Source organism: Brachycentrus maculatus, unplaced genomic scaffold (assembly GCF_059751285.1).
Source record: "Brachycentrus maculatus isolate JH-2025_06_01 unplaced genomic scaffold, ASM5975128v1 h1tg000136l, whole genome shotgun sequence".
NCBI classification, from domain to species: domain Eukaryota; kingdom Metazoa; phylum Arthropoda; class Insecta; order Trichoptera; family Brachycentridae; genus Brachycentrus; species Brachycentrus maculatus.
The window spans coordinates 377,328-396,287 of record NW_028280889.1 but is presented as its reverse complement, the minus strand read 5'-3'; the positions used below and the strand labels follow the sequence as shown (position 1 = coordinate 396,287).

The 18,960-nt window shown below is 36.3% G+C and overlaps 2 protein-coding genes across 5 annotated transcripts in view; one reads left to right on the top strand and one right to left on the bottom strand.

Moving 5' to 3' along the window:
* Positions 1-2,132: 2,132 nt before the first annotated feature.
* On the bottom strand, positions 2,133-6,582 carry ND-42 (NADH dehydrogenase (ubiquinone) subunit ND-42). Its single transcript, XM_088260454.1, has 3 exons — positions 6,502-6,582; positions 3,963-4,925; positions 2,133-2,437 (listed from the first exon to the last, which is right to left on the bottom strand). The coding sequence occupies exons 2-3, from the start codon at positions 4,877-4,879 to the stop codon at positions 2,185-2,187; spliced, it is 1,170 nt and encodes a 389-aa protein (XP_088116580.1). The 5' UTR covers positions 4,880-4,925; positions 6,502-6,582; the 3' UTR covers positions 2,133-2,184.
* A 1,030-nt stretch (positions 6,583-7,612) lies between these two features.
* Positions 7,613-18,960, top strand: part of LOC148309205 (glutathione synthetase-like) — a 47,222-nt gene continuing 35,874 nt past the window's right edge. For 2 of the 4 annotated variants that reach the window (XM_088260516.1, XM_088260514.1), the window contains exons 1-3: positions 7,613-7,874; positions 13,358-13,520; positions 15,126-15,338. In XM_088260516.1, coding sequence (XP_088116642.1) covers positions 13,359-13,520; positions 15,126-15,338 — 375 coding nt within the window. In that variant the 5' untranslated portion in view covers positions 7,613-7,874; position 13,358. Of the gene's footprint in view, positions 7,875-11,313; positions 11,397-13,357; positions 13,521-15,125; positions 15,339-18,960 lie in introns of those variants that run through there. The other 2 variants (XM_088260515.1, XM_088260513.1) reach the window with 2 other exon arrangements.

The window sequence follows — 18,960 nt, the reverse complement described above, 5'->3', positions numbered from 1 at the left end:
GGTGTGCTTTAGTGTTGCCAACGTATTTATTTTTTGTCTCATGTCAATTCAACAAGTAGGTACTGTAATATTGAAATGAAAATATTGTTTGATTTTTTTTATCTAGCCACGGTTTATGCAACACCACTTATCATGACCCTACTCAGGCTTCAACTTTTTAAGTTTTGTAGCCCATACCTACTCGTGAGTGGATTTACTCTTTATATTTAAAGTGAGTGAAAATTCTAGGCAAAAACCCTCGCAATATTGTTTGATCCTCATCCGCGGGTCAGGGCTTTTTTTCCATTTCGCGGTGAAACGGCGTTCCGAAGCCTGTTTTCACGGATATTATGTTTTTTAAATTTTCAAAATCAATTAGATGAAACAATGTTTGCGCTTACGTAATTACAATCCATATTAATATCCCTTCTAACCCTTATCGGCACCCAATAGTTTATAGAGCACTGCATCGTATAGAAGCAGTGTCGTCTCGATGGTTAAATACACGAAGGAGAGGTGATCAGCCTTCCGCTTCAGTTACCAGTCCAGGGTCATATTAAATAAATATTAGACTGAAAAATCACGAATAATTATTTCCACCCTCTTGGGAATCGAACCCGGGACCTCCAGCATAACCTAACCACTACACTATGGAGGCGGACAATATAATCACTATAGTACAATTGTAATAAATATTTAAATGAAATTAAAATATTTTTTTTTTTAGTAAAAAGCTTGACATGAAGTGAGTTGAATGATTAATCCTTCGTAGGCTAGGTGACTTGTCTCACAAATCAGGCACCAGTCTTGGGAAATATTTCACTATCTGTCCTCAAAAACCTAGCTGCTCAGAATATCATCCCTTCCTTGATTCCTTAATGAGGTCCTGAAGCAGAGACAGCCAACAGCGGACAGTTATTATTGCAATGCGTATTTTATTACTTTGTTTTGTGTAGTATTGCTTGTATTATCAAGATATATATATTCTCTTATATATTTTTTAAATAATGTAAATGAACGAATCGTCACGGGCTATGCTTGCTTAGTGAGGCGTTTCTAAAAAATATTATACTGCAAAAAATTATATTACAGTATTATATAAATTATTGTAAAAAAAAGAAAAATAATAATAAATACTTATTGTTTCGGCGTTCACTTTGTGGTAGGATATGGTGTTTTTCTTTTACTAAAAAAACTAACTAACTAACCATCACAGATAGGCAGAGAGAATAGAACGAAGAATAGAACAGACCACTCTGTCTTTGCAAACATTCCTCGCCTCTTCCACGTACATGCATCTCCTTATACACACCCACCAATTGTTTTGACTCCTAATTTGACCGCTTTCAAGTATTTGGCATACCTGATTGTGCCAAGTTTTTTTCGGTCTTCCTCTGCTCCTTTTTCCAATTACATTCGCCTCATAAATTTGTTTTACCGTTCTTTCCTCACTTATTCGATCTACATGTCCAAACCATCTCAACACACCTTTCTTAATTTTATCGATAATGCTTGTCTCAGCTTTGCATTCCTTCCTTATTTCACTATTCGAACATCTTTTTTTTTTCTTTTACAATATAATAATAATAAATATATTATTCACATTATTTTTTGACACCTCAACATAGATGGAGAAGAATATGGAAGTCTGGGCATTTACGGGGCTTATGACCGTCATAGGCTAGTTTTAGTGATCACTTTACACACGAGTAACATTTACCAATTCTACCCATGATTGACACACTGCTCTTGAAAGTTCTATATATCGCTCACTCCTTTCATGAACGTCATAAATCAAAAATTGTCAATTTTCAGTTGTACATGTTTTCGGAATGCCCAGAAAATGTACTATATCCCAGCAAAAGTGGCATATTTTTAACATAATATTTACCCGCTACAGGGCATAAAGTGGTGTTTTTGCATTTTGAAGAGAAGGTATTGTTGTATTACTTTTTTAAATATAGTAAATATTTTTCAAACGGAGAAAAAACCTTCAGGTTTTACCTAAAAAGATCTGTTGCACAGTAAAAAAAATTTAATACATTGTTTTATATTTTTAAACTTTAAAAACATTCTCCTGAAAAATCAAGTTTTTTGATTTATGACGTTCTTGAAAGGAGTGAGCGATATGTATAATTGAATAAAACCAGCGGTTAATGGACAAGTAATAATTTATTTACAATAACAAGAGGCTAAGCGCGGGGTCTAGACGCCCTCGCGGTGGGTGATCTTCTCCTTGAACATGATGCCCGTGTCGCCCATGTCGGCGTTGTAGCCGCGGATGTAGCGGCCGCCCGGGGAGGCGCGGATGAGGCGGTCGCGCAGCACGGCGTCCGTGGCCTCCACCACCAGGTCGGGAGTGTTGTCGGGCGGCGGCACGTTGAACAGGCACAAGGTCTCCTGCTTGCAGTTGGTGTACTCCATCCGCATGTCGTTGAGGTCTTGCTCCTTGAAGTGCCTGCGGGACAATAATAAAGCATCATATTAACCCTTTCAATGCCGGAAGGTATAAACCCTTTGCACTCGAATGGCTACAATATGTCCACATTGTAAATTGCCCAGTAAATCGGTTGGCGACTATATCGTAGTCGTACAGGAGAAAGTGACCAACTACCAAAACGTAAAAAGTTCAGGAGGGCCATTTAAGTCACTTTTGCTTCTTTCTCCTGAACATTTTACGTTTTGGTAGTTGGTCACTTTATCCTGTACGACTACGATTTTCTAGTTAAAAATATTGCATATTGGCTTGCGACAAGCCATTTTGTACGGCCAGCCTGGCGAGCACGGAATTGAACCGGTTAAAAAAATCTACTTTTTCAGCTCCTCACAGTCCTTCTATCGTTCCCATCATAATAAATTGCAGAAAGTGGTATTTCTCTTCAGGAAATACGTGACCTAGATTTGAGAGAATAATATCAAGTAAATCTTTTTGTACATTGAAACCAGTTTCATTTTTTATTTATTGTAGCAGAGAGTTGGTAAAATTCCATTTAAAATTTTTGGGTAATATTTCCAAAATTAAACAAGGTTATTGGATTGAATTCTACTTTATTTACATATTTATGATAATATGTGGCGCGTTTCGTCTTATTAAGACATTATTTAACACGCTGGAGTGTTTGATAATATCTTTACAAGACAAAATGCGTCACATATTATCATATATATGTAAATAAAGTAGAATCTGAATCTCCCAGAATCTCTGGAGTGTTTGATAATGTCTTTATAAGACGAAACGCATCACATATTATCATATACATATATGTACTGTAAATAAAAGAAGAATTCAATCCAATAACGTTGTTTAATTTTGGATATATTACCCAAAACTCAGTTTCATTTTTCCAATATGTAATGAATCAAAATCTGACGCAAAGAATACACAACATTGCACAAACTTTGCGCATTCCCACAGGCTTCAAAATAACGATGATCCTCTATTCTCAAATAACTTATTTTCTTTTCTAACTAAACTGTTGGGAAACAATAGAGTCCTGATCTCTCCTCCGTTTTAGTCCTCATTACTGAGGGTTGTGACCCTTGTGGAAGCAATGACTCTTCTCCAGTTATCCCTTGACTGCGCTCCAATCACCTTAACTTGATCGGTCCATCGTGTGGAGGATCTTCCTCTCCCTCTCTTCCCCTCCAGGCTACCAATCATATCCAGTCGTTCCAGGCTATCCTTATTACCACATGCAATATCTCCAAAAAACTGTCATGTGCAGATATTGGCCAGGGTCAAGCCACCCTTTCTTAATTTATCGATAATGTTTATCTCAGCCTTGCATTCATTTCTTATTTTACCATTCGAACATCTATCATACATTGTTTTGGCACACATTCGAGGGATTGTATTTCAACTGCATTCAGTCTATTCATTTACTCAATTTTTCACATATTCATGTATTTTTGGTGATTAAAATGTAATTTAGGAAGGAAACTCTAGATTTAGTGCTGTTTTGTTTTAATAATTCAATAATTACCTCCAATCTTCTCCTTTTAAGTCGTGCACCCAGTAGTTGTCGAAGTCGATGAATTCAATATCTTCTACCATAGCCTCCGTGTCTCCAGGAGTGGTCCAATCGTACACCAGTACTTCCGCGTGCTTCTCCATTTCCTTCAAATACTTCTGCTTGTAGGATTCCTCCATGGTTGTCACAAATTTCTCGTCTGCGAATACGGGCGAATTGGCTTCGTGGGGGAAGTTGCGGGAGCGGATGTTCTCTAGCGTTTTCTTGACAGGGACGTCCAGGTAAATCACGAGGTGCGGGTGGGCAAACTCCTTGATGGTGTTGTCCCTGACGTTGGCGTAGGCCTGGCGATACTGCTTGCCGATGTAGCCGCACTTGGTCATGGCGTCGGCGAAGACGAAGTCCGAGAACATGCTGCGCTCCAGGACGACGCCCTGCCCGGTGTTGAGCAGGTGCGCGAGGGCGTCGTGGTACTGCGAGGCGCGGATGCGGTACATCCAGATCTGGAAGCTGGCCGCGTTGGCGTGCTTGGGCGTGCGGCAGAAGTTGGTGTGGTCGTAGGACTTGCAGCTGTCGGGCATCTGCGGGTCGAGGGTGCGCTGGTCGAAGCCGTAGGAGTTTATGTACATCTCGTCCATGGTCGGCTCCTGGAAGTGGCGCATGTCCAGCTCCTCGGCCAGCTGCTTGGCGAGCGCGGACTTGCCGCAGGCCACGGGGCCCTCCACGAACACCACCTTGGAGTTGGGGTTCATCCTCCAGGAGGTGTTGTCGCCGCGCATGCGGTCCAGCAGGCCGTAGGGCCGCTGCTCCCAGGGGAAGGGCGCGGGGCGCGGGGGCCAGTTCATGGACTCGCGCATGACCTTGCCGGCGATGCCGCGCGCGCCCCGCGGAGCCCGCACGACCGACAGAACTCGAAACAGTACCGGCATTGTGAAGCTTATTACCCTTTCGGTTATATCACTCCGCTATCATCACCTGTAACAAACAATCAAACCAAAACCATTATTTGAAGCTATAAAATTTTTATTTTCTCATTTAATTCCTTCTCTGTCTTATTCCTCATTGTTGATGGTTGTGACCCTTGCGGAAGCAATGACTCTTCTCCAGATATTTCTAACCCTTGTCCGTACCCAATGGCGCATAGGGCACTGCATCGTATTGACGCAGTGTTCTCTTCATTGTTACTTACACCAAGGCAAGGTGATCACTACTGCGTTTCTGGGACGGATGTTTTTTTACGCCTGTGAACCGCTGGCGACGGGATTTGATAATTATTTACATATAGTTAAGACCTCAGCAAAGAGATTGGAACATAATATTCAAATAAAAAGATTAAATATGTCATTCCTTCTTTTCTGGCTTTGAAATAAGGTCGGCGCAGAAGATAAAAATACCCTTCCCGTTCTTAAGCATCAATCCACCCAACGGGTAGAAATACCTTTCTCATCCTTAGTGTGTTAAATACAGATTAGAGTGTAAAATCACTATTATTTATTTTCACCCCCCTCCCCGGGAATCGAACCCGGGACCCTTAATTATAATGTCGGCCTTTTCCAAAGCCAACAGCTTCTTTTTCATGATTTTATAACAAGTTAAAACGAGACATTCTGATTTTATTACTAAGTTACTTCATATCGCTCACACCTTTCAACAACGTCATAAATCAAAAAACTTGATTTTTCAGGAGAATGCTTTTAAAGTTTAAGAATACAGTAAAATGTGTTAAAAATAAATATCAAGCCGCTTATTGAACTTTTGACTGTGCAGCAGATCTTTTTAGGTAAAACCTGAAGGTTTTTTTTGTCCATTTGAAAAATATTTAGTTTATTTGAAAAATAATCAAACAATACCTTTTCTTCAAAATACAAAAACAACACTTTCGGCCCTGTAGCGGGTAATTATTAAGTACAAAATATGCCGCTTTTGCTGGGATATAGTACATTTTCTGGGCATTCCGAAAACATCCACAACCGAAAATTGTGGATTTTTGATACATGACGTTGTTGAAAGGAGTGAGCGATATGTTATAAATGTGTTTCATTTGTGTATTCAATTGTTGATTTATTTAATAATCTAAAACCATCAATTCAGAAAAATATGGTTGATTTTTAACTTCAAATTTGAAGAAGAGAATTTTTCTTTTTCTTTTTAATGGCTTTTCATTCATTTTGGGTGTTATAGCCAAAGAGAATTTTTCCATTTCAATCATCCGATGGAATACAATTTTGCAGTATCTAAAATTGCAAAGCCTCAAAATGTCAAAACAAAATTTCAAATTATTTTTACAAGTAAAGAAAAAATAATATAGACGCATTAAACACAAATGCGGCCTTTTCACACATTACGTTTAATATATCAAATTAATTTCTACGTTTAAAAATGTATATTGTTTTCGTGATATTTTAGTAAAATAAGGCTAGATGAAATGGATGACAGTAGACTTTGAAGACAGATATTCATAATTAATAAGGCAAATTATATTTTTATTTCCAACAATTTAAAACAAATAGATAATAAAATATTTTATTATCACAAAAACTATAGTAAATACCTGTAATAAATATAAAATCTTGTATAAAATGTTCGATATCGGCAATGATATAACGTTGTACTTTTTTAATTAACTCACTGTAAAGGTGTATCAATATGTCCTCTTAGTAGCCAGATTTAATTTATTAATCATTTTACATATACTCCCAAAATTTAGACAAGTAAGTATTTAAAATTGCTAATTTTAATAAAATTTTATATTTTTCTTAAGCTTTATGAACATTTAAAACCATTTTAAAGATAAAAATGCATTTTATTTTCCGTGGTTCTTATTTTAAGTCCAATTATTTTCCTTCTGGCAATAGTAAAACATAATACAAACACCGACACACAGTCTGGATAAGGTGACGCCGCACGAACGTTTTCCCCTTTCGTATTCCAAAAGTATGAAACCCTTTACAAACTACAACAAATATTTTTACGTACGGCGTTTTCATCTTTCGGAGTTTTTTTTTTAATTACTTAACGTCCAAGTAACTTTGTAATCTAGCTACGGCTTATGCAACACCGCTTATCATGTCCCTACTCAGGCTTCAACTTTTTAAGTTTCATAGCCTATGCCTACTTGTAAATGGATTTACTCTTTATGTTTAAAATTACTATAATTTCATGTAATTCATGAGTGAAAATTCTAGGCAAAAACACTCGCTATCTTTCGGTGTTCTGAAAGTATGAATCTCATTAAAATTCTGAGTGTGACATATTTAGGATTTTGTATGCGATATAATATAAGCATTATGAGAGATGTTCGAATAGTGAAGTAAGAAAAAATACAAAGCTGAGATAAGCATTATCGATAAAATTAAAAAAGGTGTGTTGAGATGGTTTAGACATGCGGAACGTACAAGTGAGGAAAGAACGGTAAAACAAATTCATGAGGCTAATGTAATTGGAAAAAGAAGCAGAGGAAGGCCGAGGAAAACTTGGCACCATCAAGTATATCAAATACTTGAAAGCGGTCGGGTCAGGAGTCGATATGATCAGCGGGTACGTGCTTTGTACGCAGTTTTCGTAAAAGATTTGCGCACTCGGAATTTAGAAACAGGAAAACGTTAGCCAAAACAAAACGTGTGCATGAAACGGACTAGGCGAGGTACTCCCGTATTATGATTAAACGTAAACGTCAAATTTGACACTTGACTGTATTGAAATGCGGACTATTTGTTTTATTTGACATTTTTTTATTCGGCGTCAATGATGAAAGAATAGCGCAGTAAATTAAAATTATTATTGCCACTAAACGGTTCATTGCATGTTTTAACGTTCAGTTGGGATGTCGTTGGATATTTAAATACATGTTCTCGTGAGTGTAAAGTTAAATGTTGTGGATGTGTCCGTTTCTAGAATATATTTCTACATCTTAAAGTTAATAAAGTAAGTCATGATACATATATTTATGTTAATTATAGTTAAAGTTATGGATCTAAACTTGATAAAGAGACACATTTTTTTGTTTGTTTTAAATTATTTTGCATTAAACATTATAATGTAAATAAATATAAGTACAAAAAAACATACTTAACACGTTGTCGGCGGGACACGGCATTTGCCGTTTTTCGCGGACTGTCGGTCAACTGCGGGACACGGCAAATGCCGTTTTTGTCGACGGTTTGTTATCAGCGTGAAATAAAACGCGTTGAAGGGTAATCTGCTACCTGGGTGTTAGGCGATAGTCTGTTGACGTTATTTGAGATGTCTTGTCCAGATTGGCTAGTGTGTCGCTTGTAAAGGCATCCCCAGAAATCTAGAGTTTTTAGTTTTTATCTAGAGCATGTATGAGGAGATGCATGAATGTAGACGAGGCGAAGAATGTTTGCAAAGACATAGTGGTGTGGCGTCCGATTCTCTCTGCCTACCCCTGCGTGGAAGCAGCGTGATGGTTAGTTAGTTAGTTAGGTGGTTGTCAATCATGGGTAGAATTGGTGATTGTTACAAGTGTGTAAAGTGATCACTTGAACCAGCCTATGAAGGTCGTCAGCCCTGTAAATGCCCAGACTTCAATATTCTTTTTCATCAATGTTGAGATGCCAAAAAAATAATGTAATTTATATTTGAAGCAATAACTTTGTGATTTTCCATGTTATAATTAAAATGTAACTTTGTTTTAAAATCACTATAAATATTTTATTACAACTTAATTATAATGTCTACCGGATTCGAAGCTAACCGCTTCTTTATCAAGACTAATTATTACTTGATTTAAGTATTTATTACTTTTACTATTATTTACTTTAAGTATTAATCAGTCTTGATAAAGAACCGGTTAGCTTCAAACCGGTAGACATTATAATTAAGTTATAATAAAATATTTATAGTGATTATAAAACAAAGTTACATTTTAATTATAAAAAAAATAATGTTTTAACCTACTTTATTATGTGTAGTAACTTTATTATGTGGCCATAATAGATTTTTTTAATTGTTTTTTGTCATTTCTTATTTAGTTCATTACAACGTAATACCATCAAGGACACGTTCAACTCTCCATTGCGAAATAATTGAACAAAAAATATTTGTCGATGAATCAGAACCTATTTCTCTCTTTTTCTGTTTTGTTCACTCGTTCAGCTTGCGACACACTGTTCTGTCAGCCGTTAGGAGTAAATAAATTCAATGAATTTAATAAATTTGTTTATTTAAAAAACATATACTAAGACATACCAATTTGTATTTCACTGTCTGTTTTTTATACGTTTTTGCTTTGCTGGCCGTACTCGCCAATATTATGTTTTGAATATTGAAAGCATTAACTTTGTGGATCATATTGATATATAAAATAAAACAAAACCCCGCCCATTGCAGGGTGCAACATATCGCTCAATCCTTTCAACAACATCATATACCAAAAATTGTCAATTTTCAGTTGTGCGTGTTTTCCGAATGCCCAGAAAATGTACTATATCCCAGCAAAAGCGACATATTTTTAACTTAATATTTACCTGCTACAGGGCAGAAAGTGTTGTTTTGGCATTTTGAAGAAAAGGTCTTGTATAATTATTTTTTTAAATGTACTAAATATTTTTCAAATGGAGAAAAAACATTCGAGATTTACCTAAAAAGATCTGTTGCACAGTAAAAAGTTCAATAAGTGGCTTGATATTTATTTTTAATACATTTTACTACATTTTTAAACTTTAAAAACGATCTACTGAAAAATGAGTTTTTTTTTAAATATGACGTTGTTGAAAGGACTGAGCGATATCTTTCAAGGACGTATTCATATGTCCTACCAGTATCCGATAGTGTTAACGTTTGACGTTTTTATACATACCGCCCGGTTAACAGGTTAATTATTATTTTTTCTTCTATGAAACAGCTTTTGTTATACTGACACTGAAATGTGGTTACCTCTGTTTGCTCCTAGAGTGATAAAATTACAGTATTACATAAGGTTATATAATATATACATATGATATACACACTCATAAAATGTTTAAGGGAGTTTTGAATAATTCCTGGATATGATGCTGCATTTTTTTCATATCCTTATTAGATTTTTCGCGAAATGTACACACAGGACATTATGGATAATTTATTTAGCCCCATTTTCTTGAAATACCTCAAGGGCGCTTCACTGTGATTTAATTGGGGGGAAAAAATATCTATGTATTACTTTTAAATCAAACAAAGATATTTTGAGTCTACCAAGTTGTATTTTATTAACAAAAACACATGAAAAATATAAATTGTGACAATTTTTTTCGCCTTGTTAGGGCATTTCGTTTGATAGTGCCCTAACAAGGCGAAACAATCGTCACAATATAATTTTTTTATGTGTTTTTGTTAATAAAATACAACTTAGTAGACTCAAAAAATCTGTGCTTGATTTACAAGTAATACATCAATTAAAATGGAGTTCTACAAATTAAACGCCAAATCAATAAATAAAGAAAAAAATATTGCGTAAATGATTCAGGAAATAAATGTGTTTTTAGTTATTTTATAAAGATCATCTCACTCCACTGTTTCTAACTACTTATAAAAGAGTATTCCACGCCATAATAATAATAATAAATTTGGATAACTTATTTAGCGCCATTTTCGTAAAAAAATACCTCATGGGCGCTTCACTGTGAATGAATTGGCGAAAATATTATGGTGGAAATGATTTAGCAAACAAATGCGTTTTTAACAAGGAAATGATTTAGCAAACAAGTGCGCCATCTGTCCCAGATGCACACTGCAAAGGCAAACTAACCATAGCAACAGCAAAAGCACACTGGCCAAATTTAGTCCACTGGTAGCGACCGCGTGAGATCACTTTACCCACGGCAGTTGTTGTAGCCGATGGAAGTCACTCACTTCTTTCAACAACGTCATATATAAAAAAAATGTCAATTTTCAGTTGTGTACGTTTTCGGAATGCCCGGAAAATGTACTATATCCCAGCAAAAGCGGGATATTTTTTACTTAATATTTGCCCGCTACAGGGCAGAGAGTGTTGTTTTTGCATTTTGAAGAAAAGGGATAGTTTAATAATTATTTTAAATATACTAAATATTTTTCAAACGGAGAAAAACCATTCAGGTTTTACCCAAAAAAATCTGTTGCACAGTTAAAACTTGAATAAGTGGCTTGATATTTATTTTTAATACATTTTGTTATATTTTTAAACTTTAAAAACGATCTCCTGAAAAATCAAGTTTTTTGATAAATGACGTTGTTGAAAGGAGTGAGCGATATATCGACCACTTCGTCTAGAATGCCCAGCCTTTTTAGATACTCTGCAGCCATTAGTATAATTTAATTTTAACATAGTAAAGGTTCCGGATACTTTTTGAATGCCCCTCATATTGTGCACACATTGCTCACATTATCTCATTCCTTATCAGACTTGTGTATTGTTGGATGTCAAAACACAAATTCTAGTGAGTTCACTCAAATTATTGGCAAGATGTAAGTAAAATATTGATTTTCAATCAATTCAATCACATTTTCTTACTGTAATGCATATTTAAAACCAGTTTTTAGTTGATATCTTAATCAAAGAGAAAGAAGTCCATCGGGATAAGGCATGTGGAAGTTTGGACATTTGCCGGGGCGTATGACCTGTGTGTGATAAAAATTTAGACACTTTTTGATATATCGCTCACTCCTTTCAAGAACGTCAAAATAAAAAATCATCTATTTTCAGTTGTGCGTGTTTTCGGAATGCCCAGAAAATGTACTTTATCCCAGCAAAAGAGGCATATTTTTAACTCAAAATTTACCCGCTACAGGGCAAAAAGTGTTGTTTTTGCATTTTGAAGAAAAGGTGTTGTTTGATTATTTTTTTAAATAAACTAAATATTTTTCAAATGGAGAAAAAACCTTCAGGTTTTACCTAAAAAGATCTATTGCACAGTAAAAAGTTTAACAAGTGGCTTGATATTTATTTTTAATACATTGTGTTATATTTTTAAACTTTAAAAACGTTCTCCTGAAAAATCTAGTTTTTTGATTTATGACGTTCTTGAAAGGAGTAAGCGATATGAATAAAAATAACTGGTTATGTAAAAATAACTGGTTTTGACATCTCAGCATAGATGGAGAAGAATATGGAAGTCTGTCATAGGCTGGTTGAAGTGATCAATTTACACACGTGTAACATTTACCAATTCTATCCCTGTACAGGTATGTAGAGTGATCACTTAAACCAGCCTATGATGGCCGTAAGTCCTGTACATGCCCAGACTTCCATTTTCTTCTTCATATGTGTTGAGATGTCCAAAAGTAGTAAAAAAATAACTCCTAATAGGAGGAAATCTAGAAGTATTTGAGAATGATGTGGAATGCATGGAAACACGTCACAATAGATTTTAAGAAGTAGTGGTATTTTAGTAAAACTTAAATTAAAAATGGATAGATTTTACCACAAAGTGACTGCCAAATCAATTAATCAAACCATTATTTAGTTAAAATTGCTGTATATTGTAAGCGCCCTTGAGGTGATTTCTCACGAAAATAGTGCTATGTAAATTGTCCAATGTTCTCTGTTTGTGTCATGTCTAGTCCCCCTGACGTGGACTATCACTTGAGAGTAATTGCCCTTGTCTCGGGCAGCTGTAGACAGTCCTGATCCCCGTCCAATCTCGTATATTCTGGAGCCAGGAGATCTGCCTTCTGCCCAAACCTCGTGGTCCCTCCACTAGGTGCAACAGCTCGTACTTGTCTCCTCTCGGCACATGGCCCAGATAGGACTCCTTCCGGACCTTGATATCAGTCAGCAACCGTCTCCAGCTCTTGCTCTTAGCAGGACATTGGACCATACTGGTCCATGGAATACGATGTAGCCACATTTGGAATGCCTCTAGACGGTTCATAGTGTTGATCTTGAGGGTCCACGATTCAACTTTGTATAGAAGTACTGACCAGACATAGCACCTAACCATTTTCTGCTGAAGCTTCGGATGGAGGGTGCTTCTTCTTCTTATTATTATTATAGGCCTTGCGGCCTTTTTTAAAGAGGGATCTCCTCCTGTGACGTCGATTCCCAGCTATCGACCCGTCTCTTTGGTGGTCTACCTGGGAGTCGTCTGGGGTCGGCCGTACAGTGCGATGTGGGGGAGTCTGGATGGTTCCATTCTCTTCACATGCACATACCATTGTCTCCTTCGTTGCCTTCCCCACCTAACGACATCTTCCATCTCGCATATTTCCCTGATCCTGGCGTTTCTGATTCTATCTGGAAGACTCTTGCCTGTTATGCTTCTCGGAGTCTTCATTTCTGACACTCTAAGCGCGTTTTTTGTAGCAGCGTCTACTTTGGATTCCATACGTCATGATGGGTCGGACACGAGTGTTGTAGATCTTGATTTTTTGGATGGAGGCTGTCGTTAGGGAATATGTTGTCTAATGAATAATGCGGATGGTTGCAGGATGAGCTACGATGAGAAGGGGGTCCCGCGGCTGCGGCCGTGCGTGGAGCTGCCCCTGGGCGCGGAGGAGCTGGAGCGGGTGTCGGAGCAGGCGCGCGACTGGGCGCTCATGCACGGGGTGGGCATGCGCAGCAAGACGGCCTTCAGCAAGGACGCCCTGGAGGTCAGTGCCCGGCCCTTGGCCACCTTGAGATACCAACGACTCACTTATTTATCATTTCTTGAATGTTTTCCGCAGATACTCTGTGGTACATTTTATAATATCTTTATTAAATTAATAGACTTTGTTTTCACCACTTTTTTTATTCATACAATTCAACAATACATTGTCATCATCGGTAGCTTGAATTGTATGAATAAAAAAAGTGGTGAAAACAAAATCTATTAATTTTATAATGATATTATAAAATGTACTACAAAGTATCTGCAGAAAACATTCAAGAAATGATATCGACGAGTACGGCTAATAAAGCAAAAATGTACAAAAAATTTACTGTGAAATATAAAAAAGTGTAAAATAAACCCTGATGATGACAATGTATTGTTGAAACCGGTAGGTTGAATTGTATGAATAAAAAAAGTGGTGAAAAGAAAATCTATTAATTTTATAAAGATACTTATTTATCGTTGGGTAATTTATCCAAAATTAAACAAGGTTATTGGATTGAATTCTACTTTTATTATATATATATATATATATATATATATATATATATATATATATATATATATATATATATATATATATATATATATGATAATATGTGACGGGTTTCCTCTTATTAAGACATTATCAAACACTATGATAATGTCTTGTTAATCGGACGAAACGCATCATATAAACGCAGTCTTATCTCGATCGTTAACACATGAAGGAAAGATGATCAGCCCTCAGCGTCAGGTACCAGTCCAGGGTAATTTTAATAAATATTAGAGTGAAGAAATCACTTACGTTTATTTAATCCCCCCCCCCTGGGAATCGAACCCGGGACCTCCTGAACGGTAGCCGAGCTTGCTGACCATTACACTACGGAGGCGGACATCTTCATGATAATACCATATTTTATCATTTTTATAAAAAACTAACTAACTAACCATCACGCCGCTTCCCCGTAGGGGTAGGCAGAGAGAATCGAACGCCACACCACTCTGTCTTTGCAAACATTCTTTGCCTCTTCTACATTCATGCATCTCCTCATACATACCCGACGATTATTACGACTCCTGACCCGGCCGCTTTCAAGTATTTGACATACCTGATTGTGCCAAGTTTTCCTCGGTCGTCCTCTGCTTCTTTTTCCAACTACATTCGCCCCATAAATTTGTTTAACCGTTCTTTCTTCACTCATACGCTCCACATGTCCAAACCATCTCAACACACCTTTCTTAATTTTATCGATAATGCTTATCTCAGCCTTACATTCTTTCCTTATTTCATCATTCGAACATCTATCAAACATCGTTTTGCTGTGGCAAAAAAAAAAAAAATGTGTGCTATATTCGTCATTCATTATTTATACAATATAAATATATTGTATAAATGAGTATATTATATAAATAGATTGTATCCGTGAAAAAAGGTGCCGGAACACCGTTCCACTGCTATACATGGAAAAAGAGCCCTGGATTTTTCACTCTAATGTTTGTTCATTATTACCCTGGACTGGTACCTGAAACAGAGGGCCGATATTACATCTATAGTGTTATTAGCGTTCTTTCTTTACTCATGTGTTGATTATTTTGAGTCGTGTTGGCATTGCGTTTTCAGTTTGCCCCGTTCGCGCTGACGCCCTCCTCCTTCCCGCGCTCCGAGTTCGAGAAGGCGGTGGCCATCCAGCCGCTGCTCAACGAGCTGACGCACCGGGTGGCGCACGACGCGGACTTCCTCCGGGAGGCGCTGGCGCCCACGCTGCCCGTGGACCCCTTCACGCGCCGCCTGCACCAGCTCTGGGAGGCCACGCTGGCCGAGGGCGTCACGCAGGTCAGGAGCATTGCACTCACCGGAGCACAGACAGGGCTTCAAGCTTGCCGCATCGCGGAAACAGTTGGCATAGAGACATTTGCGGGTTTCATCTGCAGATCTAATAAGCAATTCTTGCAGATAGCATCCATAGACATAATAGCCTGTATAGTTATTTTTGCAGATTGCATCTATAGATATATTAAGCTTTATAGCAATTCTTGCAGATGGCATCTATAGACATAATAAGCTGAAGTGCAATTCTTGTGGATACATCTATAGATGTATTAAGCTAAGTAGCAATTCTTGCAGATTGCATCCATAGACATAATGAGCTGAATTGCAATTCTTGTGGATTACATCTATAGATGTATTAAGCTATATAGCAATTCTTGCAGATGGCATCTATAGATATAATGAGCTGAATTGCAATTCTTGTGGATTACATCAATAGATGCAATAAGCTAAGTAGCAATTTTGCAGATTGCATCTATAGATGTTTTAAGCTATATAGCAATTTTTGCAGATTGCATCTATAGGCGTAATGATATGAATTCCAATTCTTGTGGATTACATCTATAGAAGTATTAAGCTATATAGCAATTCTTGCTGATTGCATCTTTAGATGTAATTAGCTATAAAGCAATTCTTACAGTTGCATCTATGTATCTGTTAAGCTATTATTATTTATTCAAGTATGACTTATACTTTCATATTGTATGTTCAAAAGAAAGTATACAAAAATGTCATACTTGATTGGCTGACCTGCCTAAAAACTGTTTCCATGATGCGGCAAGTATAGCTGGTAGCATAAAAAGCTTCGTACCCTTAGAATGACAAGATTCCAACTAACAAAATCTTGTTAGATGATCACAGTATGTAAAAAATGCGGAGATAAACATTTCTGTATTCGAAGGTTAAATATTAAGTTTGATTTTCTGAAAAATTAGCTGGAGTTTATGTCTATAGACGTAATGAGCTAGCTTGCCATTCATGCGGGCTACATCTATAGATGGAATTAGCTGAATAGCAATTATCACTTATTACATCTATAGACGTAATAATCTGAATTGCAATTCTTGCGGATTATATCTTCAGATATAATTAGCTATATAGTAATTCTTGCAGATTGCATCTATAGATGTAATAAGCTGGATTGCAATTCTTGCGGATTATATCTACAGACATAATTAGCTATATAGCAATTCTTGCAGATTGCATCTATAGATGTAATAAGCTATAGAGCAATTCTTGCACATTGCATCTATAGACGTAATAAGCTAAGTAGCAATTCTTGGCAATTACATCTACAGATTTAATAAACTATAAAGCAACTCTTTCAGATTGCATCTATAGATGTAATAAGCTAAGTAGCAATTCTTGGCAATTACATCTACAGATTTAGTAAGCTATAAAACAATTCTTTCAGATTGCATCTATAGATGTAATAAGCTAAGTAGCAATTCTTGGCAATTACATCTACAGATTTAGTAAGCTATAAAACAATTCTTTCAGATTGCATCTATAGATGTAATAAGCTATAAAGCAACTCTTTCATTTTGCATCTATAGATGTAATAAGCTATAAAGTAATTCTTGCAGATTGCATCTATAGATGTAATTCAACTTTATGGTTTGAATATATAGTTCTGTTATAATATCGGTGATTATTTTCATTTAATATGATATCCTTGTGAATGCATTTTATACCATACGTATATCATACTATCAAAATATTAATTAGCATGTCGAAGAATCTCAACTTATGCCCTTCACCATGCAGGTTTTTTAACTTCAAATTGAACATCTTACAAACGAAATTGGACGCATTACAAATCTTATTGGACGTTTTACAAAGAAATTGGACGTTATATTTAATTTTATTTAAAAGTTTTTAAAAATATTATTATTTTTAATAATAATAATAAAACCCTTAAATGCACCCCAATGGTGCATAGGGCACTGCGTCATATAAACGCAGTGTTGTCTTGATCGTTTACACACGAAGGAAAGGTGATCAGCCCTCCGCTTCAGGTACCAGTCCAGGGTAATATTGAATAAATATGACAGTGAAAAAATCACTTATACTTATTTTACCCCCCTTGGGAATCGAACCCGGGACCTCCAGAACGGTAGCCGAGCGTGCTGACCTACGGAGGCGGACAAACTCATAGTACTATTATTTTTAGTACTTTAAATACCGCCAGTGTGAATACCTGCCCACATTTTTTTTTAGGACTAGCGTGCGTTAGTCGTCAAGTTGGCAAACCTGCGCGGTGCGCTGTCATAGTCTGTGCGCGCGATGTGTACTCAACATTTTCAATAACACCTTGAATCATGAGTAATGCTTTAAATATATTTTTAAAAATTCTGACTATTTTATAAAATACAATATGTTTTGAAAGACGTCCAATTTGATTTGTTAGGCGTCCAATTTGGATTTTAAAACGTCCAATTTGATATGTAATGCGTCCGACATGCTCTGGTAAACTTCCAATTTGATTTGTAAAGGTGGAGACTGACCGGAGCATTTGGTCGTAACGTAACGTTACGATGCGAGCATTCAGGCAGTCAGTACAGTGAGCCGAGCGCTTCATCTATAGTTTCGGATGCTCGCTGATGCTCCTCGCGAGCGATGTTACGACGTTATGTTACAACGAAATGCTCCGGTCAGTCTCTACCTTAAGGTTCTGAATTTGATCTGGTAAACGTCCAATTAGATATTTGACCGCCCTACACATACAAACGTACGTGATACGCGCGGTTTTCTTCACCATTCCGCGCTAATGACCTACACGCACGAGAAAAGATAATCTGCTGTCCAAATTTAAAACACAGTAAGGGACATTTTTTTTGTAGTACGTTTTTTTTGCATTTATGGATTAAGTAGACTCTACTTAGTCCAAAAATGCAATTAAACGTACTACAAAAAAATGTCCCTTACTGTGTTTTAAATTTGGACAGCCGAATATATCATATAATATAATTAATAAGATATCTTTAATATAATCAATAGATATTTGCCAATCACTTAATAGAACATAACCACTCATTTAATAAAAATAAAGGTCTAAATATATTACACACATCGCTCACTCCTTTCAAGAACGTCAAAAATCAAACAACTTGATTTTTCAGGAGAACGTTTTTAAAGCTTAAAAATATAACACAATGTATTAAAAATAATTATCAAGCCACTTATTGAACTTTTTACCGTGTAAAAGATCTTTTTAGGAAAACCTGAAGGTTCTTTCTCCATTTGAAAAATATTTAGTACATTTAAAAAAATAATTAAACAACGCCTTTTCTTCAAAATGCAAAAACAACACTTTCTGCCCTGTAGCGGGTAAATATTATGTTAAAAATATGCCTCTTTTGCTGGGATATAGTACATTTTCTAGGCATTCCGAAAACATGTACAACTGAAAATTGACGATTTTTGATTTATGACGTTCTTGAAAGGAGTGAGTGACATGCAATAGAGGACTTAAATTAGATTACTTACAAATATTAGAAATTAAAAAGGCAATTAATAATGATTTACAACTAATAAATACACAAGTAAATGATTTTGGTAAAAGTCTGTTATTAAATATGTTTCCAATCACTCATTATCATTGATCCCTTTCGACTGTGACTGCCAA

Coding starts and splice junctions, on each gene's coding strand:
- ND-42 (XM_088260454.1), bottom strand. CDS start 4,879: ATGCCGGTACTGTTTCGAGTTCTGTCGGTCGTGCGGGCTCCGCGGGGC. Junction 2,438..3,962: donor TTAAAAGGAGAAGATTGGAG/GTAATTATTGAA, acceptor ATTGTCCCGCAG/GCACTTCAAGGAGCAAGACC.